Source organism: Tachypleus tridentatus, chromosome 12 (genome assembly GCF_004210375.1).
Source record: "Tachypleus tridentatus isolate NWPU-2018 chromosome 12, ASM421037v1, whole genome shotgun sequence".
Taxonomy (NCBI): domain Eukaryota; kingdom Metazoa; phylum Arthropoda; class Merostomata; order Xiphosura; family Limulidae; genus Tachypleus; species Tachypleus tridentatus.
This window is the reverse complement of record NC_134836.1, coordinates 117,498,015-117,521,893: the sequence shown is the minus strand read 5'-3', so window position 1 is coordinate 117,521,893 and position 23,879 is coordinate 117,498,015. Positions and strand designations below refer to the sequence as shown.

The 23,879-nt window shown below is 32.1% G+C and overlaps 2 protein-coding genes across 2 annotated transcripts in view; one reads left to right on the top strand and one right to left on the bottom strand.

The window, feature by feature from the left end:
- LOC143234467 (receptor-type tyrosine-protein phosphatase N2-like) overlaps positions 1-23,879 on the bottom strand; it is a 562,455-nt gene that overhangs the window by 211,231 nt on the left and 327,345 nt on the right. The gene's annotated exons all lie outside the window — the stretch shown is intronic.
- On the top strand, positions 1,157-23,614 carry LOC143234893 (tRNA-dihydrouridine(47) synthase [NAD(P)(+)]-like). Its single transcript, XM_076472585.1, is given in 16 exon segments — positions 1,157-1,394; positions 3,049-3,520; positions 3,644-3,901; positions 6,021-6,062; positions 7,683-7,698; positions 7,701-7,735; positions 7,738-7,836; positions 11,582-11,698; positions 14,038-14,220; positions 15,885-15,981; positions 16,405-16,483; positions 18,484-18,619; positions 21,008-21,060; positions 22,027-22,155; positions 23,436-23,478; positions 23,481-23,614. Coding segments are annotated over 16 exon segments (1,887 nt in total). The 5' UTR covers positions 1,157-1,296; the 3' UTR covers positions 23,511-23,614.

Genomic DNA, 23,879 nt, shown 5'->3' with positions numbered 1-23,879 from the left:
AGCAGTGTCTATCTTGTTCACTTAATCCTATAAATTCCAATGCACATTTTAATATTAAATTTCAAACTAAAAACATAATCGTCATTTGATTTCAATAAATGGTTTATTAAAATATTTGATAATTGTTATTTTATCATGGCATAACTTCTTTGTATAACTTGTAAAGTGAAATGGAGTTAAAACATTTATTTCTGCGCCTCTCAGGGGAATTTCCCTGTAAACAAGACATTTATATGGGGGTCCACAGAAGTTTTTTAGGGGTAGCAAAGACAAAATCAAGGGACGATGGACCTGCCGTCAAAGGTTTGGTCTTACAGTCAAGCCCCTATAGTCGGATTTAACAGGTTTAATATTTGTAAGGTTTAAGCCATGCTGTGGACCTGCAACAATAAATACCCATAATAGTAAATGTTGCTTGACCTGACCCAGCTGTCTTGGAGAATTATTGCAAAATTGTATCAGAGAATTTGATAACTTGCTGCCAGTATTACAGGCAGGTGAAAACTGACCTCGATTACGCTGTGTCAGAGTTCAGGGAATGTCGGTAAGATGTCTAGTGAGAATTATCATATCTGAGGAGTCGTCGTAGCTGTTATTATACATTTAGTTACAAGTTGATATTTATAGAGATTAAGTGAAGCTGCTGCTAAAGCTGGCGGCTTTTACTATTATTAAAATTAAGTGTAATAAGTAGCGTGAAGGAATAAAAACTCGTGGATTCCTATACATGTGTTGAATGACTTAAAAAGAATTATGTTTTTCATTTTCCGGGCAGGTGGGTAGGTGGGTGGGGCAAGCGGATGCTCATGCAAATTTGTCGAACTTTTTATAATTTTTTATGCTCATTCCAAAGCATATGTCTAGACTTATTTTGAAGTTTCACCCCATTGAAAACAAAATAATTGTGTTTTATATTAGAAGCAATCCTCTTTCTCTGCTCGTGGTTTTATTACCACCCCTTTATTTGTCGACATCCTCGGCTAGCTGGAACTTTTAAAAAAACTATCTTTCTCTGCAGATTAACCGAATATTTATTGTTCTCATTAACTATCTCCATGAATCGATCGTTTATATATGTATATATATATTATTTACATTCTTTATTATATCATGGAAAGTTTTGTTACATAAAATAAATTTTTATGTGCGAAGTTATTATCGACAGAGAACGCTCGTTTCGGAAATGATAGCACATGCGAAGCAAGTTTTGATAATATCACTGTCGTTTCTTATTAGGTTCGCAATATTTGTTTATCCATATACTTCTTTTTTGAAGTAAAGAGAAAAAAAGGCACAATGTCCGATTCCAATGAACGTAATTTGCAGAAAAACGACGTTAAAGAAAATATTGCAAAGGACCGAAATAATTATGGCGTTGCAGCTGTAAAATCAAAGTAAGTTAAGTTGAGCCTTAAGGAAGCCTATGGACTCGTATCAAGTTTAGGCTTTCTAGTGTGAATTGAAGAACATACATTACAATTAAATTACATCTCAGTATTAACTTCCTAATTTCATTTGTTACAAAAAAACAATACAGAACAAAAATAATTTTTATTGTATTTTATAAAAATTAATTCTCTAAAATAAACTTTAGGTGTATAGTAAGTTACTACAAACTGTAACTTTCATGTTAACTGTAAGTTAATTATGTGTGACTTTGATTCTTGCATAAGAACATTTGCGAATGAGTAATCCATGAAAATAACGAACTTAAAAGTTCAAGTTGTGATTACTTCCATTTGTATGAACTTTAAGTGTACAATATTTTAAAAGTCTGTAGTGAATATGTGTAATGCACTAAAAATGTATTCCTTGTTATGGTTCTGTATAAACTAGAAAGCTGTGACAGCTTTAGCTGTTGAGGAAATCATATTTTAAACTTGTGACCAGTGAATAAAATGTGCAGTTTGATCAGGCTAGAAGTTAACTTGGATATCAATAAATTTAATTGGATGTGCTTTTCTTCTGTTCCTACTTACAAGGATTAGATGGATTGTTCCAATAGTTTGATACCATCACTATTAACAGTATTTTTGGCCATATTCCTAATAATAGCTCAGAAGGTTCATTCAGTTTAACACATAAAAGTAAATTAGTATTAGACAGTTTAGCATACTGTGTAAATTTGTTATGCCTTTACATAATATTACACAGCTTACCCCTGAAGAAGAAACGTCCACCTTGCAAAAGTGCTCATGTTGTAGGGTTTTTATCATTTAATATTAAGATAACATGATTTCCAATGACAAAGGACTTTGTTGGTCTATTTTGGTTGTTACATCATCTAAACTAAACTAAAGCTATCACATAAATAAATTTAAAGAAATAATCTTAAACCCAGCCCTTATCATTCTTACAGTGATCAAGCTTTCTCTTAAACTCAGTAGAGTAAAAGAGTAGCTTTAACCTACCTCAGAGAAAAAACAATTTGTACATAATTTCATACTTTTAACTACAGTTTAAACATGTGGCTGAACCTTGTGTTAGCTTAGCTAATACTTTGTTCATATGGTACAGTACTTATCATACCATACTACTGTAGTCTTAAAGATGTAGTAAAAGACTTGTCATGTGTTTTGTTTTATATCTTTGTGTACCTTTATAAGGCTGGTACTGGTGAACTCTGGTTCCAGTGACACAAGTAGATGAGGGTGGTAATCCATTCCTCCTGGACAGGATATTAGGTCATCACAGGTTAATCCTCAGCTAATACTCAGTTATCCTTCCTGTCAGGGTAAACTGAAAGAAGTGGGGTGAAGTTTTTGATTGAGGGCTCAACAGCACAACATGGGCCGGACTTGAAGTTGCAGCTCAACCATCCAACGAGTCCAGAGAGAGAAACGACTGAAACACGCTACCCCACTAGTTTACTTTTTAGTGACATAAAATTTATGTTATTAATTTTGGAAAAACCAGTGTGTATCAAATTTAATGTGTGTATGAATGAAAAGTCTTGTTTTAAGTATAGTATGATCTTAGATAAAACTGTATCTCACTTGTACCTCTTACATTCAGTTCTGTGAACTCTTTCTGACCTCTTGAATCCAGTTTCATCATTCAAGATCATGGCAGAGAAGTAAATCTAGAATTTGTGTCCAAATCTGACAAGCACAAAATAGAAGAGGATGACAAATCCTCGGCCCCACCAAAAAAAAAGTTGAAAGGAAGCAACAAACAGAGACAGCAGAAGACAAGAATTCCTAAAGACGAAAAAGTTGTGTTTAAAATTTTGTCTGAAAACAGTTGTCCATACGGAACCTCGTGTTGCTTCAGTCATAACGTCGACTCTTTCCTTGCTCGTAAGCCTCCAGATCTGGGTGCAACTTGCTACATTTTCGAAACATTTGGCAAGTGTCCATACAGTTTCACTTGTAGATTTTCTTCGCAACATTTGTCTGCTGACAATAAAAGCATCATTAATCACGAACTTTATAGCAAGAAGAAGGACATAGTTCTGACGTTGAATGCGTACCAAAAAAACCTGCAGGTCAAGTTACTGAAAGAAGAGTTACGACTTTTCTAAGTCAACAAAGGTGCTGAAACTTATAGCTGATAAAACATACAAAAATATAATAAGGTTTGAGGGCCCCCGAGAAAGTACACTTAATGGCGCTGAGATTGCCAAAACAATAGATCGTGACACAAAAGAATGTTTGAGGAGTCTGTTATACTCGAGCATGTTACAGAAAACGAGAGTGTTCCAACATCAAAAGAAACAAGTGATGTTGTTGAAGATGAGCTAAAATCCACGTGTGATGGTCTGAAGACAGAAAAAGGAATATGTAATTCTGAGGAAGATAATGTGAGAGAAAGGGAAGAACCACCATCGCTTCTTATTAAAACTTTTGGGCCAGTTACAGACGAGGAAGTGATTCGTATGAAGTTGTGTGAGAAGAAAAAGGTATGTGAAAGAAAGGTAAATGACCTAACTTGGATTTCAATAGCTGCTTAAAATTATTTGTTTCAGATTCTTCTGATACATATGAGTAAATATGTCAAAAGAGAGTTGATAATATAGATTTTCAGAAATGTATGTATGTATTGAAGTAACAATATTTACCACTTATTATATATTTATGAAGAGAGAAGTAAGTGACTTATTACAGAATAAATACAAAGCTCGTGAACATAATTTAACTCATTGACTTATTGTGTAATATTGAATGCTCTAACTTGTTTGCTGTGTTAAACCTAATTTTCGAGTTTTCTAGATGTTATCTGAGAGAGTTTTCCTTTGAACTTCCATGATTATTAATTTAAATTAATTGAATGCCAGGAATTGTTGTTTTTTTAAGGGCTAAGTTGGACATGCTGAACTAAGTAACTGAGGATCCTGGGTTCACATCCCATTACTATAAACATTGATTGCCACATATTAGTGCCATAAGTGCATTACAAGAGTGATGGTAAAATAATCATTATTAAAACAGTATAATCTAAGAGCCGGCATGGTCAGGTGGTTAAGGTACTCGACTCATAATCCGAGGGTTGCAGGTTTGAATCCCCGTCACACCAAACATGCTCACCCTTTCAGCCATGGGGCATTATAATATGATGGTCAATCCCACCATTTGTTGGTGAAAGAGTAGCCCAAGTGTTGGCAGTGGGTGGTGATGACTAGCTCCCTTCCCTCTAGTCTTAGACTGCTAAATTAGGGACAGCTAGCACAGATAGCCCTCTTGCAGCTTTGTATGAAATTCAAAACAAAAACAGTTTATATAGACTGTGTGTAAGGATGGCTAGTTCACATAGGGCTCGGCATGGCCAGGTGGTTAAGGCGCTTGACTCGTAATCTGAGGGGTACAGGTTCGAATTCCCATTGCACCAAACATGCTCGCTCTTTCAGCCGTGTGGGCATTATAATATCAATCCCACTATTCATTGGTAAAAGAGTACCCCAAGAGTTGGTGGTGATGACTAGCTATCTTCCCTCTAGTCTTACACTGCTAAATTAGGGACATCTAGTGCAGATAGCCCTCGTGTGGCTTTGCACGAAATTCAAAACATAAACAGTTCACCCAGACTGTATGTAAGGATGGTTAGTTCACCCAGACTGTATGTAAGGATGGTTAGTTCACCCAGACTGTGTATAAAGATGGTTAGTTCACACAGATTGTGTGTTAGGATGGTCAGTTCACACAGACTGTGTGTTAGGATGGTCAGTTCACACAGACTGTGTGTTAGGATGGTCAGTTCACCCACACTGTGTGTTAGGATGGTCAGTTCACCCACACTGTGTGTTAGGATGGTCAGTTCACCCAGACTGTGTGTAAGGATGGTCAGTTCACCCAGACTGTGTGTAAGGATGGTCAGTTCACCCAGACTGTGTGTAAGGATGGTCAGTTCACCCAGACTGTGTGTAAGCATGGTCAGTTCACCCAGACTGTGTGTAAGCATGGCTAGTTAATCCAGACTGTGTGTAATGATGGTCAGTTCACCCAGACTGTGTAAGCATGGCTAGTTCACACAGACTGTATGCAGCTTTGCAGTATTTTCTGAAACAAACAAATATTTTGTTTTAAGCTATTGCTAAGATGTGTACATTAAAAGTGTGGATTTGTGTCTGTGATATTCTGTCAGTTTAGGTTGCATTTGAATGTAGTTACTTGACTTTATGGACTTGTTGGATATAATTGAATTAGTTGACTTTGCAGACTTGTTGGATATAATGGAGTAGGTTTACTTTATGGACTTGTCAGATATAATGGTGTTACTTTATGGACTTGTTGGATATAATGGAGTTACTCTGTGGACTTTTTGGATATAATGGAATTAGTTTACTTTATGGACTTGTTGGAGTTATTATAGTTAGTTTACTTTATGGACTTGTTGGATTTAGTATAGTTAGTTTACTTTATGGACTTGCTCAGTAAATAAAGTCCAATTCGTTTTATGTTAAAACAATATTCACAAGTTTTTCATAATGTGATTATGATGTGTAAGAAAACTTTGAGGCTTCTAGTGATGAATTATTTGTTGTTGTTTTGTAAGTTAATGAACCAATTTTCTTATTTCATCAGATTGATTTTCGTGACCAACTCTTCTTATCACCACTTACCACCGTAAGTATGTTAATATATACATACACATACAGTAAGTATGTTAATATATACATACACATACAGTACACTCACCACAGTAAGTATGTTAATATATACATACACATACAGTATCAATATAGATATATATTACAGAATATATTATGAGCCTTTCACTAAGGTTGTAAAAGTTCTTTTGTAAAAAATATTGTTATGGATGTGTTTAGTGATAGTTATATAACATTTTTAGCTTTCTAATGATGTTGTGGAAACTTAAACAGAAAATGTTTAGTTCATTCTAGATCAGCTAAATCTTTGTAAACAGTTTGTATTTTAATTAATAAAGATGGAAAAGCAAATAATGTTTTGTTGTGAATGTGAAAACATTCTGTATGAATTACGGGTCTTATTTACTAATTAGCTTTTACATTTTGTTTACAATAAAAAAACATTAGTGCTATTTTAAAGCAGTGTTTGTAGATGTATCTCAGAATGGTTGGCATGGGTGGTAACACTTTTACTGATAAGGAGAGAATAACATTTTGACCTTTCTAGGTCATCTTCAGGTAAAGATGACCTTGGAAGGTCATCCTTGAGTGGCATATTAATCTCAAATAAACATTACAGCACTTATGTGAAAATATACAACAAATACTCTCGAAACCCAAAACATTTATAAAACAGCATATTTCGCTACACATGTATTTGTACATGAGTTGAACATGGTTAGGTTTTTTCATGATTAGGGTCCCATTTTATAGGTAAATTAACATGTAATTGTAAGAAACAATAGCTTTCCATGGTGATAAGAAACACTTGAAATTAAAAAGTATTCTAAAAACAGCTGGTTTGGGTGTTAAAACTTTCATTAGAATAAAGTGCAGAACAACTCTTTGTTAGTCTGAAGCTGATACAAGAAGATCGAAATGCTGTTCTGTACCTTATTTTAATTAAAGTTTTATTACCCATATCAGTTGACTTTAGAATACAAATGTTGGCTTTTCTTACTAATAGTTGTGTGTGTGTGTATTTAAGGGATTATAGTGGAACATTCCCAAGAAATTTAACTTTGTGTGAGGAATTCCATCTTTTTAGTTGAATTTCTCAATTGAAAATATATGGTCCCTCTATGTTCCTTTAGTTATGACCAGTGAAAGTCATCCTATATATCGTGTATTAAGTAAAACAATTCTTGAGGAAATACAACTTTACATGAAGGAATGTAATACTCCTCATAGCCTTCCTTCGAGCAAAATAATTTTATTTCATTATTTATTTTGGGATTTCTGTGTATTTTCATGCATTTGTATTTGTTTTTAATACATTTTCTATAACTGTATTATTAAAAGCTTTTCATTTTTAGTAGAAATTTTTACATATGATGTTTATTTCTCCTTATTTTAAAAAAATTAAGTGTGAAAGACATATTGAGAAATAATTTATTAGGAGTAACCAAGTTTGTATCACTGCATGGTTTTTTTGGGTCATATTTAAATGTATTTGTCATAACATAATGTATCTCATTTCTTCACATATGGTGCAACTTGCACAGATCTTTCCAGGCTTCATATCTTAATGTTTTACAGAAATAATCAACATGTACTTTTTCCTTTAACTTTTCAGTGAGAATTTTCTTCTTACTAGGTTGGAAATCTTCCTTTCGCAGAATCTGCAAAGAACTAGGAGCAGATATTACGCATGGGGGGAAATGGCAATGGCTCTGAATTTATTACAGGGACAACAGTCGGAATGGGCATTGTTACGACGTCATCACACAGAAACAGTGTTCGGTGTTCAGGTGTGAACAGACTTGTGTGTTGTATTGCTTATAAATCTTGAAGTTATGGGAGATGCACTGTTCTGTTTCAGAAAAATACATTAAAAAACATGTACAAAAAAAATTAAGGAAAACTTTAGTTGATTTATACTACTATTCATGTGTTTTTATAAACTTAGGTGTCAATTAGTATAACACCCTTACTTTCGATCCCTCATTGTTCTTTGTGGGATTTTATCAGATAATTACTTAGTTATGTTAATATCTTCCAGGTTAGAATAAAGGTTTCTATTGAGGAATCAGTTTTTAAGTGATATTTTAGTTTTGTTAGTTTGTTTTGAATTTCGCACAACGCTACATGAGGGTTATCTGTGCTAGCCGTCCTTAATTTAGCAGTGTAAGACTAGAGGAAAGGCAGTTAGGCATCACCACCCACTGCCAACTCTTAGGCTATTCTTTTACCAATGAATAGTGGGATTGACCGTCACAATTATAACACCCCCACAGCTGAAAGGACGAACATGTTTGGTGTGACGGGGATTCGAACCTGTGACCCTCGGATTACGAGTCGAGTTCCTTAACCACCTGGCCGCTGGGCCCAAGTTTGGTTACTACATTATGGGTTAAATTAAGGTCTTAGTGTGGAGGAATTATGATTAATTAGAAACTAAAAATTAAATCATTAAAGAAAGAACTAAAGAATATTGTTGTTAATAATTCATATGTTTATTTTGTGTCGGTATTTTATACCAAACAAAACCTATGATGGTTCAAACAATAGTTTGTGATATATTTTATTATATTATGGTAAAGGGTTTATACATTATTTGTTTATTTAGATTACCCCCTCAAAAAATAAACCTGATTAGGAACAATTTCAACAAAACAAATATATTGTAGTTCTTAGTAGTTGTTTTTCGGCCTCAACTAAGAATAGTTGAATATGTTTTTAAATGTCTATCTTTATGATTTTTATTCACATATGACAAATATTAAATACAAGTCTAAAGAGGTTATTATTTCATTCTACAGGTCACTGGTTAGGTCACATTTGGAGTATTGTGTTCAGTCTTTGGCTTCTTACCATGTTAAAGACATTGACTTGTTGGAAAGGGTTCATAGAAAGGTCACTAAAATGGTGCCTGAGGTGAAGGGGTTGTCATATGTGGAGATATTAAGATCCTCAAAATTGTTTTCTCTTAACTCTATCAGCATGGTCTCGTTCTCTAGGACCAACCTCGTAAACATGTTGTACTTGTTATAGTTTTCATTATATTATTTTTAATTTAGCAAATGCTCACAAAATTTGTTAGATTGTTGATAACTATTACAAGGCTTTCATATGTAAAATATCAGATTTTCTTTTAATCTTAAGGTTTCTTAAGCAGTACTTTTCTTATCCCTTTATTATTTTTACATGTTGCCTGTCCAACATGCAAAGAAATTTTAATCTTAAGATTAAAAATGCTTTTATGTGGTAGAAAAAAATTTATATTTCACATGCAATAATTTAAAAACATCCAGGGCCTGGCACGGCCAGATGGATTAAGGCATTCGACTCGTAATGTGAGGGTCGTGGGTTTGAATCTCCATCACACCAAACATGTTCACCCTTTCAGCCGTGGGGGCGTTATAATGTGATGGTCAATCCCACTATTCGTTGGTAAAAGAGTAGCTCAAGACTTGGCTATGGGTGGTGATGATTAGCTGCCTTCCCTCTAGTCTTACACAGCTAAATTAGGGATGGCTAGCACAGATAGCTCTCATGTAGTTTTGCGTGAAATTCACAAACAAAGAGTAACAGATAGTTATCAAATGTTTCTTAAGAAACAAACTTTATAATTTATGCTGTTTTCACTAACAAATCTTTGTATAGGCTCAGTCGATTTGACCGATCTGGTAACCACCAAATAAAACTTGGGAAATTAATTTAAATTATACATTTTTCATTCTAGGATGACTATAGATTATAAAATGAAAATATTTAATAGCTTAAATCTCATAACATTGTACATTTTTATAGCTTTATTATTTTTATTATATTGACCTTTTGGCTGTGCCTGGCAAACAGTACAGAAGTTACAATGACTCAGATCATGTGCACATGTTACCATATCCAGCAATATGAAACTGATCTTCACTGTTTTAAAGTGCACTATATTGGCTGTGTTTTAGTGGACTGTTATTTGGTAAAATACAGTTGCATTTCAATTATTATAAATTGTCTATGTACGCAGGTTATTACTATTTACAAACAAGTTCTTAAACTTAATTTTATTAAAACATAGAACAATAAAAAAAATAATAAACCAAAGAATTACCTCTTCATATTATGACCTTTGTACGCATTGCTGCTATTGTTAGGTTGCCAAACGTTAAAAAATATCTTGTGGAGGATGTAAAACAATGTTTTTGGTTTTACATATATACATTTGAATGACTGAAAAATCATAAATTACTATATCAATAGTAAATAATACTTTTATAATTTATAAAACTGATCAGTATTTGTATCTAAAATCCTATGAAATCACAAATAGACTGAAGATTCAACTTACCAGATCAAAGGTTTGGCTCATAAAAATAGAGAGGATGCCATTATATTTGAAAATAACTTGCAAAAATCACTGAGGGGACCTACTGAGCTTCTGATTGGTTATTCACACACCATATATAGAATTACGTGTATATATAAGGGACCATTTCTAAAAATAGATGGAGGTAAGTGGGTCCAACTGTGTTTGATTTACTAAATATACTGATAGCTCAGAAAAGAGGAAACATTAAAGGTTTTTATTTTATATTCTAGCTTGTCAAAATCAGTAGTTTGAGTTCATAATTCATACAAAACTATAGACTTGGTACTTTGACATCACAAACATGTAATTTGAACCAGTGCTGCATTCAACATGCCATGTGACACAAAAAGATCAGTGTTTAGGTGTGTTTGTTTAATATTTATTTTTAAATAAAGAAATTAAATAATGTATAATATGAAACACTTGAATTATAATCAACAGCTTCATACCAAATTTAAGGATACAAATTCATAAAATAATAGTTCAATAAAACTTTGAATGCAAGTCAACAAACATGGTGACATGGCCTTTGACCTATGACCCATCTGGAAAGGGTTAAAAAGAAGATTTAAGATTGTAAGGAGAATTAATAGTGTTGATGTATCATATTTTTTCATATTTAATAGGGAGAATAGTGGGATAAAGGGGCACAAATAAATAAATTTTGACAAGGTAGGAGTCATCTTCAGTAAAGATGGTTTTTTTAATGGGGTGGTTGGCCTCTGGAATGGGTTACTTTCAGTTGTTATGTAGATAGTAAATTTAAGTTAGTTTAAGAGAAAGCTTGATAACTATATGACTGATAGTGGCTTGCTTTAAGACTTTTATTTAATTTATTTTTTAAATTTATATATTTGATAGTTTAGAAGATGGAACAGCTGAGATGGACCAATAGGTCACTAAACATTGTCTTTCTTGTATTATTATAGTATTGGCTAAATCATTAGACAGGTTAAAATAAATAAATATAAGGTATTATCTCACTACTATAAAATTGTGATGTATCAGAAAAACCTTGAATTATTTACAATGTTTTATTTTGTAACAGTTACAATGGTAGCTTTACTTTTCATTTGCCCTCAAACTGCAAGTACTAATAAAACTTGAATCAACTAATATGTCCATGAAAATGAGAAATCCAACTTCCTTTTTTAACATTTAATAACTGTAATTCACTTTTTTCTTAGATCTGTGGAGCTCACGTGGATATTATGACTCGTTGTGCCCAGATGCTAACAGAAAATGTTGATGTTGATTTTGTGGACATTAACATGGGGTGTCCTCTTGACCTTGTGTATCAAAAGGTAAGTTAGCTATGGAAACATTAATATAGTTTATCAGGAGGTAAGTTAGCTTTGGAAACCTTAATGTAGTTTATCAGGAGGTAAGTTAGCTATGTAAACCTTAATGTAGTTTATCAGGAGGTAAGTTAGCTATGTAAACCTTAATGTAGTTTATCAGGAGGTAAGTTAGCTTTGGAAATCTTGATGTAGTTTATCAGGAGGTAAGTTAGCTTTGGATGTCTTGATGTAGTTTATCAGGAGGTAAGTTAGCTATGTAAACCTTAATGTAGTTTATCAGGAGGTAAGTTAGCTTTGGAAATCTTGATGTAGTTTATCAGGAGGTAAGTTAGCTTTGGATGTCTTGATGTAGTTTATCAGGAGGTAAGTTAGCTTTGGAAACATTGATATAGTTTATCAGGAGGTAAGTTTAGTTTTGGAAACATTGATCTAGTTTATCAGGTGGTAAGTTAACTTTGGAAACATTGATATAGTTTATCAGGTGGTAAGTTATGTTTTGGAAACATTGATCTAGTTTATCAGGTGGTAAGTTACGTTTTGGAAACATTGATCTAGTTTATCAGAAGGTAAGTTAACTTTGGAAACATTGATCTAGTTTATCAAAAGGTAAGTTAACTTTGGAAACATTGATCTAGTTTATCAGGTGGTAAGTTAACTTTGGAAACATTGATATAGTTTATCAGGTGGTAAGTTAACTTTGGAAATCTTGATGTAGTTTAACAGGAGGTAAGTTTAATTTTGGAAACATTGATCTAGTTTATCAGAAGGTAAGTTAACTTTGGAAACATTGATCTAGTTTATCAGGTGGTAAGTTAACTTTGGAAACATTGATCTAGTTTATCAGGTGGTAAGTTAACTTTGGAAACATTGATTAAGTTTATCAGAAGGTAAGTTTAGTTTTGGAAATATTGATCTAGTTTATCAGATGGTATGTTAGTTTTATAAACTTTCATTTCTAACAGCCATGATTATGTTTGTGTGAATTCATCTCCCAACACTATATGATAGAAAGTTATTCACATATAAGTGCTGTATGTTTTCATGTATACACAGAAAAGAAGAAATTAGTCACATAAACAATGTTTATTGTGAGTGTGAAAAGCTTTGTTGCATTTAACGATTAGTAAATTATGTTTAAACAAGAAACAAAGTGTTTTCAACAGACTCTTCTGTCAGGAATGTTGCTTATCAGATACATTATCTTATGTATTAAGATCTGTGAAGTTATAACTAATGTTGGTTTATCTTAGTGTCTAATATACTGTTTGATCATTTACATGAAACTGAAATGGACAAACTGTACCATTTTCTATGATTTAACTTACACTCGAGTATATCTGAATTTTTATGTACCCATGGATGCAAGCATTTTAAACTGTTTACCCAAAATATATGAATAACAATAATAATGTTGGTGGAATGAAAATGATAAATTAACCCTGAATTAGATTCACTTTGTTTTAACAATCAGTGAATGGTTCTCCGTAAGTGTTTGTTATTTTTTCTCCACTCATTATGTGGAGATCCTTTAATCCTTTTGTTTAGGACTTCACTCCTGATAATGCAGTGAAAGGGTGAAATTTTGTGAAATATTTCAAAATTGTAATATTTGTTATGCTAAACAGTACTATTTACTGGTAATTGTTAAGTTAAGCAGTGCTATTTACTGGTAATTGTTAAGTTAAGCAGCACTATTTACTGGTAATTGTTATGCTAATTCTTGAAGTAAACTGTTTATTCATGAATGTCAGTTGTAATGTATTTAATTCAATAATATTTGGACTTAAGATCTGTATAACAGTATGCTATAAGTTTCTTTTCTTTATAAGTTAGATGATTAATCATTGGTTCTGGTAATGAACAATGCAGTCTATATAACTTTAAGGACCTATGGGAGTCTGAGTTAGGAGGTCTAAAAATTGTGCTCACTTTCTCTAAATAAGACCTGAAAAATGTTTTATGCCCCATGTTTTGGATTTTGGAATAAGTGATTAGAAAATGTACAAAAAATTAAGAAACCTAAAAACTGGTACAAGTTTGGAGAATAAACTACACTTTATCTGCAATAAAGTGATTATTTGTTAAAAATTTATCCTTTGTTTCAGAGTGAGTCTATTTTTGAATAATTTTAGTTTGATTTATAGTGAGAAAATAACTAAAATAGGTTAAATAATAAAATATATGCTCTTTATTTTTTCCTTAAGTTACAAATTTTGTGAAACATTAAATAAATAAATTGTGTTTGTACATGATTTAAACACTTTTTTTATCAAAGAGGTGACATTCTGATAAAGTCTACAAATATGTCTGTTGGTTGAGAGGACACTGTATCTTATATCTAGGGGGCTGGAAGCGGCTTGATTGGCAGATTAAATAAAATGGAAGAGATCGTGGTCGGAATGTCTTCTGTTCTTGATGTTCCGTTAACTGTGAAAATGAGAAAAGGAATACATGATAACAAGAACACAGCTCACAATGTTATTAACCGCATCAAACAGCTCGGCGAGAGAGTAGCCTTAATCACTGTAAGTGCTCCTTAACAAGTGTGGTCATTTTGGAGGTTGACGTAAATAATCAAATAATTGTTTCTAAACAGATCGTTTATAAAACTGCTCTCATGTTATATTAGAGACGTTCTTAGTGGAGTAATACAGTACTAACTAGAAACCGTAACTTCTGACTGACTTAATATGAAAATTTTAAACCATTGTATGAGAAAAGTGTGTGTGTGTTTATGTGTGTGTGCTAATTTACAGCTGGATCAATTGTAACCAAATCTGAATTGTACCTAGGGAATAACTCTGAGGGGTCAGCATCTGGGTCTGACCTCTATCTATCATCCCTACATAATAATTAGATACTTTATCTAATTACCAATAATTAGGAGAAGATGAAACTACTAAAGTGAGGTTAGTGTTGTTGTTTTTAGCAGTTTAGTCTTTAACCTCATTTGTGTCACTAAAATATCCAAATGATTATTCTTTGCAAATAACAGAATGAATTATTTGTTTATATTTCAACATCAATAAAGTTAATGTGCTTTTTCTGTTGCATTTGCTTTACTGTGCAGCCCAGCATGGCTAGGTGGGTTAAGGCAATCAAAACGTAATCTAAGGGTCACGGGTTTGAATCCCCGTCACACCAAACATGCTTGCCCTTTCAGCCGTGTGGATGTTATAAAGTGACAGTAAATCCCACTATTTGTTGGTAAAAGACTAGCCCAAGAGTTGGCAGTGGGTGGTGATGACTAGCTACCTTCTCTCTAGTCTTCACTGCTAAATTAGGTACAGCTAGTGCAGATAGCCCTCGTGTAGCTTTGTGCAAGATTAAAAACAAAAAAAACAAAGCTTTATTGTACTAGAGATGGTGAGAACTTGTTTCTGTCCTTGTGGCAGCAAAGTATACCAATGAAATTTATTAAGTTGTCATCAGTAGAGCAGTAGACTGTGTTATATAGTTTTTGTTTATTATCACAGTTTTATACACTTTATTGACTGATTTAGTGTGAGTACACTAAAATGTCAATAAATGCATGTTAGTTGTCTAATAATACAACATATAGAGGAAAGTGTTAGTGCTGACTGATAGTTTATTTTTAAGTCGTACAGTTCCACTGGCAGTGTTTTACTGATTTATCATATATTTTCCTATGACGTATTAATCTAATGGTAAATGGAAGCACTTTTCTAGTAGACTGGAAAACATTGTGTTGGAACGGATCATTGATAACATTTTATCACGATTTTGTTTTATTTTAAATTACTTAACTTTTGAAATACAACCTAACCTAACCAATACTAACAAAAATACAACCTAACCTAACCAATACTAACAAAAATACAACCTAACCTAACCAATACTAACAAAAATACAACCTAACCTAACCAATACTAACAAAAATACAACCTAACCTAACCAATACTGACAAAAATACAACCCAACCTAACCAATACTGACAAAAATACAACCCAACCTAACCAATACTGACAAAAATACAACCCAACCTAACCAATACTGACAAAAATACAACCTAACCTAACCAATACTAACAAAAACTTGGAATTGTGACCTTGGAAATTTTATTTTTAAAAACCACTCACTAGGTTTGTGTTAATTGTTTAAGGGATATTAATAACATAGGTAAGAGTTTTAAGGTTAGGTTAATTTCGTTTTAAATATATTTCTGCAGCTTCATGGCCGATCTCGAGAACAGCGATACACAAAGTTAGCAGATTGGGAGTATATCAACTACTGTGCAAAGGAGGCTGACCCAATTCCCTTGTTTGGTCTGTAAATCGTTGTTTTTCTTTGTTTTTATGAATAACGTTTATAGGTGGCAGCACGTTCTTTATAAAGCATTGATATTACTGATTGATGTCTCAAATTTTTTTCAGCTCTGCCTTATTAATATACATGTATAATTTTTTCAATTGGAGAAAAATATGTTTTATTACAGAACATATGTTATCTGCTAAAATTATATTTAAAAGTTTATATTTTTATATTTAAAATATTTTTAACTTAACAGACTTGTTTTAAAATTACATTTGACTTTTTGCAGACTTTTTAACAGTTTCGTTTGTCGACATAATTTAAAATTTACTTGTGTTTTATAATCTGTATCGAAAGTGTAAAGATTTTCTAATGAGTTAAATGTCATTATTTTAACAAATGGCTAATTGCAACTGTATTCCTGTTTTTGTTCTTAGGGAATGGGGATATCCTATCGTTTGAAGAGGCAAATCTACATCGACAGAACACCAATGTTAGTGGAATAATGATTGCAAGGTAAAAAAAAAAGAAAAAAAAAAAAGAATATTTCACATGAAAGTAAGAAATGACTTAGTATTTTGAATAGTAGCAGGTACTAACCTGCTGTTTTTAGAATGTTTGGGTTTATTAAGTACCAAAAGATATTTTTAGTGCAGTATCAAAATAACGATAGAAAGGTTAAGAAACTTGTTAAATTTATTAATGTGTATTTGTAACGTTTTATAAATATTTAAAGATGCCTATACAGGTATAGGTTTAGGTAATATTGTAATTATAGGTTGTTTTTTTTTAATAGTATAATTTTTATGTGTTTAACCCTGCATGCTCAGGGTTTGTCCATCCATCAGTTGACATGTAGCATTGCTGTTTGGTATAACACTGAACTTACTAAGTTTATCTTCGTGGTATTTTTGTAAACTTTAGTAAATATTTAAAATTTGTTGTACACAAAAAATACAAATTTTTAATTGGGCTTTTCTACAGAAAGTTTGTCTTAAAACTTAATTTCGTAAGTATGGTTCTAACTTTTAAAAGGTGATTTTTGTGATACAAATCAAAATATTTTTTTCCATCTTAAAGTTTTCATATTTTATTTGTTGTTTTTCCTACCTTACTCTATATTGGCTTAGTTCATTTGACTAATTTTGTAATCATAATCACTATGGAAGGATACAACATAAACCTAAATTAACTTTATTTCTAAAAATTTCTCCAGATTGTAATAGATAATTAGTTGTTTATCCTAAAAATCATTAATTTTCATCCTTTTTACAAGTGGATTTATTTAAATGTATTGTTCTATTTCTCTGTGAATCATATCTAACTAGTAAACCTGCACATAAAGAAGCAGTATTTCCCAGTGAACACTTAGCTCAAGTCACATAAGTTAATTAATTAATTCATGAACAGCTTGCATGCATGTCTTGCTGAGATTTTTTTTTTCATTTATATTTTTCTTATGTAAATTAATAACTTCATAGTTTTTCACAATTATTTTAATAAAAATAAATTAAAAATTTACATAACAGAAAATGTAGTACTGAAATTTGGCCTCTTATGAAAATATACAGTTTAGAACATGCACCAATAACATGCACAAAGAACACATTGGCGTATGACGTTATAACTTTAACTAGTTTTTCAAATCAAGGTACAAGTGCATTAAAATAATACTTTGGCCCCATCAGTGTTAACTGAGAGATACTAACATTGAATCTGTTGGCTGAATAAGTCAGCCCTATACATAAATCTCAAAATTAAACATTGTCTTTCTGTTGGTCATAAGAAAACCAAGAATAAAGTTTGGAGAGAAGTTTTGATGTGTTTTTCGTAAGACCAGACATGATAGTGGGGCATGGAAAGAGGGTCTGTCTTCTTGGATTATATTCTGTAATACGAGGAGGGTGAATGCTGGATGATTAGATAATACCTTAGTAATATTTAAACTATAAATATATAATTTATGTTAGTGGCAAGATATCATGTAGAGATGGTGAGAAAATTGGAAGTTCAGAATATAAATGTTGAATAAAGGTTAAAAAATTATTTAAGTATTATGTTTCAAAATGGAAACTTAAGACTTGCATAATTTTAGTTTTACTTATTTACTTAGTATTTACTTTATTGATATACATTAATAACAATGTAGTTTACTAAAATTGTGAAAGTAAACCTGTTCATTTTTACCCCTTCCCTAACATGTACATACTCTTGTGTGACATAAGGTTAGTATGTTGCACTAACCCACACAGTGCTTATGTGGCTAATATACTGTATTGAAATGCTGAATGTATAGAACGGTCTTTAAAAATTATAGAGAATGAAATAAGAGAAAACTGACAAAACAAGAAAAAAGTTTGTCATATCTGTTTTGTTGGAGGCACCAACATCAAGCTATGGATTTTAACCTTCATGGCAGGGCACCAAGTGTTGTTGTTTTTTTCTTTGTTAGGGATGGTAATGTAAAGCCATGGATTATTTACTGTTCTGACAGTAATGTTTTGTTTTATTGTCAGAGGTGCCTTAATAAAACCATGGATTTTTACTGAAATAAAAGAACAGCGACACTGGGACATTTCTTCCACTGAAAGATATGATATTATCAAAAGATATGTGAATTACGGGCTGGAACATTGGGGTTCAGATGATGAGGTAAGAGCTAGGACACTTCATTGAGATAATCAAGAAGTACCATTTCCTATAGATGTGTAAGACAATAATGCTTAATGTATTATAAGCTGCAATGGTATTCAAGTAGCAACATTTTGTATAGATGTGTAAGACAATAATGCTTAATGTATTATAAGCTGCAATGGTATTCAAGTAGCAACATTTTGTATAGATGTGTAAGACAATAATGCTTAATGTATTATAAGCTGCAATGGTATTCAAGTAGCAACATTTTGTATAGATGTGTAAGACAATAATGCTTAATGCATTATAAGCTGCAATGGTATTCAAGTAGCAATATTTTGTATAGATGTGTAAGATAATAATGCTTAATGTATTATAAGCTGCAATGGTATTGAAGTAGCAACATTTTGTATAGATGTGTAAGACAATAATGCTTAATGTATTATAAGCTGCAATGGTATTCAAGTAGCAACATTTTGTATAGATGTGTAAGACAATAATGCTTAATGTATTATAAGCTGCAATGGTATTCAAGTAGCAACATTTTGTATAGATGTGTAAGACAATAATGCTTAATGGAATATAAGCTGTAATAGTATTCAAGTAGCAACATTTTGTATAGATGTGTAAGACAATAATGCTTAATGGAATATAAGCTGTAATAGTATTCAAGTAGTAACATTTTGTATAGATGTGTAAGACAATAATGTTTAATGGATTATAAGCTGTTGTGGTATTCAAGTAGTAACATTTTGTATAGATGTGTAAGACAATAATGTTTAATGGATTATAAGCTGTTGTGGTATTCAAGTAGTAACATTTTGTATAGATGTGTAAGACAATAATGTTTAATGGATTATAAGCTGTTGTGGCATTCAAGTAGTAACATTTTGTATAGATGTGCAAGACAATAATGCTTAATGGAATATAAGCTGTAATAGTATTCAAGTAGTAACATTTTGTATAGATGTGTAAGACAATAATGTTTAATGGATTATAAGCTGTTGTGGTATTCAAGTAGTAACATTTTGTATAGATGTGTATGATTATAATGTTTAATGTATTATAAGCTGTAGTGGTATTCAAGTAGTAACATTTCCTATAGATGTGTAAGACAATAATGTTTAATGGATTATAAGCTGTTGTGGTATTCAAGTAGTAACATTTTGTATAGATGTGTATGATTATAATGTTTAATGGATTATAAGATTTAATGGTATTCAAGTAGTAACATTTTGTATAGATGTGTAAGACAATAATGCTTAATGTATTATAAGCTGCAATGGTATTCAAGTAGTAACATTTTGTATAGATGTGTATGATTATAATGTTTAATGGATTATAAGCTGTAATGTTATTCAAGTAGTAACATTTTGTATTGATGTGTATGATTATAATGTTTAATGTATTATAAGCTGTAGTGGTATTCAAGTAGTAACATTTTGTATAGATGTGTAAGACAATAATGTTTAATGTATTATAAGCTGTTGTGGTATTCAAGTAGTAACACTTTGTATAGATGTGTATGATTATAATGTTTAATGGATTGTAAGCTGTAATGGTATTCAAGTAGTAACATTTTGTATAGATGTGTATGATTATAATGTTTAATGTATTATAAGCTGTAATGGTATCCAAGTAGTAACATTTTGTATAGATGTGTAAGACAATAATGTTTAATGTATTATAAGCTGTAATAGTATTCAAGTAGTAACATTTTGTATAGATGTGTAAGACAATGTTTAATGTATTATAAGCCGCAATGGTATTCAAGTAGTAACATTTTGTATAGATGTGTATGATTATAATGTTTAATGGATTATAAGCTGTAATGGTATTCAAGTAGTAACATTTTGTATAGATGTGTAAGACAATAATGTTTAATGTATTATAAGCCGCAATGGTATTCAAGTAGTAACATTTTGTATAGATGTGTAAGACAATAATGTTTAATGTATTATAAGCTGCAATGGTATTCAAGTAGCAACATTTTGTATAGATGTGTAAGACAATAATGTTTAATGTATTATAAGCTGCAATGGTATTCAAGTAGTAACATTTTGTATAGATGTGTATGATTATAATGTTTAATGGATTATAAGCTGTTGTGGTATTCAAGTAGCAACATTTTGTATAGATGTGTAAGACAATAATGTTTAATGTATTATAAGCTGCAATGGTATTCAAGTAGTAACATTTTGTATAGATGTGTATGATTATAATGTTTAATGTATTATAAGCTGCAATGGTATTCAAGTAGTAACATTTTGTATAGATGTGTAAGACAATAATGTTTAATGTATTATAAGCTGCAATGGTATTCAAGTAGTAACATTTTGTATAGATGTGTATGATTATAAGCTGTAATAGTATTGAAGTAGTAACATTGTTCACTTTACATAACAGGGAGTTGAAAAAACCAGAAGGTTCCTTCTTGAGTGGCTTTCTTTCCTACACAGGTATGGGTGTTAATCAGTGAACTTATTTAGTGTATCTGTCTGTGTAGCAGTTTAAATTATGAGCATTTTTTGTTACTTTTGTCAGTGTAGCATCTTTCATTAGAAACATGTTTGTCACATTAGCAGCTTAAGTTTCAAGCATCACTTGAAACATCTGTTACATTACTGAACTGTAAACAGAATTATGGGACTGGTGATTACTGAACTGTAAACAGAATTAGGAGACAGGTAATTAGTGAACTGTAAACAGAATTAGGAGACAGGTAATTACTCAACATTCACTCTTAACCTCCAACTTACACTGTGTAATTTATGGTCCCACCTTGTTCAAGGTACTCACATCATGGAGAACACACCTGAGAAACGTCAAGGGGCGACATTCATGAAACAAAATGTTCATTAGATGAAGTAGAGACAGTTACCAACAACTTTACAACCCCCACAAAAATAAATAATTATGGGAAGCTAGCAACATATTTTAAACACATAGGACTAATGAATGAACATATTGCACCCACTTTAGCACTGTTAAACTACCCAGATATTGTATATTTAATGTCCTTACAGAGGTTGCAGTTGTTCTATTTAAAATGTCAAGATACCGTCACTAGGGCAGTTTTATATTTTTTTTTATATACGTGTGGGATAAAATGCATTTAGAATGAATGATGTTACACGAATATCTCAGAGACAGTTACATGTATACTGAAATGTACGACATATGAGTAGTATTGTACCATTGCCGCTATGGTAGAGTGACATACATTCTAGAGGTGTAATTTCACTTGTACTTGTCTCGCAGATGGATGTGGAAAACAGTGGTAATATTTCTGTGACTTATCCTTCAGATGTAGACATTGGTGTGAGTTGAGGTGGACAAAGAAATTATGAACACTGTCATCACACTGAGGAAGCTGTTTGTAGCTGAATATAACGCTGTATGTATGTTCACTTCACATTTCTTAGGTACATCCCCATTGGTCTTCTCGAAAGAATACCACAGAAGATAAACGAACGTCCTCCTTTATATCGTGGACGAGATGACTTGGAAACACTCATGGCTAGCCCGAGCTGTGCGGACTGGGTGAAAATCAGGTATTTGACATAACATATACAAAAAATAAACATTTGTGAGTTTGGTTGGAATTTTGCACAAAGTTACACGAGGGCTATCTGTGCTAGCCATCCTTAATTTAGCAGTGTAAGACTAGAGGGAAGGCAGCTAGTCATCACCATCCACCACTAACTCTTGGGCTACTCTTTTACCAACGAATAGTTGGATTGACCGTCACATTATAACGCCCCCACAGCTGAAAGGGCGAGCATGTTTGTTGCGACGGGAATTCGAAGCTGCGACCCTCAGATTACCAGTCGAGTGCCTTAACCACCTGGCCATGTTGGGCTAAACAATGGTGAGCAGAGAGAAAACTTTTTTTATAAAATCACGATAATGAGAAACCTACTTAAAGTAAAAAATGTATTCTAAAGATGGCTAGTATGCAAACCCTCTTTGTTAACCTGAAGATGACATAAGGAAGTCACCATGTTGTTCTGTACTTTATTTAAATTAAAGTTTTAATACTCATATCAGCCATCTTATGAAAACACATTTTACTCATTATGTTGTATAACATAGCAGTGCTTCTTGAAAACTGTTCATTATTGGATAACAAATACAAAAAATTTCACATTTACCTACAGGTACTGTTGTGGTAAGTAATTCCATGTCTGTTTCCTGAACTTATCTACCCCATTGGTTAATTTGATCAGTTTGTGGGCCCTAGTGGCAAACTTTTCTCTACTGGCTACTTCTTTTGACAACTTTATTTACTTTATACGTGAAGCTTGAAACTAAATTTTCTGTCCACACACATTTGTTAAACCTGAGCAGATGCTACGACCAGCCAATAACATTTATGTCTCTTTGGCTGAGAAAAGAATCTAAACCTAATTATTATCCACTTTTTATACACAGACAAGAAATATTATAAGGTATGATTATAATTCTAGCAGAACAAGCAAACAATCATGAGTTTAAAAGCTTTAATAAGGATGCTGGTACTGGCACGTTGGAGTTGAGAGCCTAATAGAAAGTGTGTTTATACAAATTATGTTACAATGTTCCGGTGTATCCAAATTTTTGATACTTATAATCATAAGTGAAGGTAACTCCAATACTTTTTTCAATTGATTGTTTTATGAATAACAAAATTGTATTGTTTCAAATTGGTTTATGTGAAAATATTTCTGTTGGTAATTTATCAATATTGGTCACAGATTCAGCTCATGTGAAAAATGTATTTTATAAAAATAAAACTACAGAATTCAAATGATTTCCTGTTGTTTAGTGGCTTTTTTTATTTTGTATCTTCCAGTGAAATGATGCTCGGACCTGTTCCCGAACAGTTCACTTTCCTTCCCCAAAACACAAAGCTAATGCTTATCAGTAAGGATGAGGAAGAGAGATGGATATGAGGACAAGATCTCTTGTCCTCACAACTGTGTGATTTGATTAAATGACAAACTTGTAATAAAATGTGCTTTTATTCAGTAACATTTTGTCTGTGTTCATGTGCACCAAACCAAAGCAGATAAACCAACCTGAGTAATGTTTTTCACTCTTTTCTTGTCTTGTGAAAACGTTTTGGTAAGAAACACAAATTTTAACATTCCAAAACTACCCATTTAAAGGAATGAAGGTTACAAAAAACAGAATACAGACTAATGTTTAGTTTATCAGCTCCCGTTTCTGTTTTTATTTTTCAGTCGTCCCCCTCATCTGAGGTTTTTTTGTTTTAAGCTGCTATATGTTTGTTCAC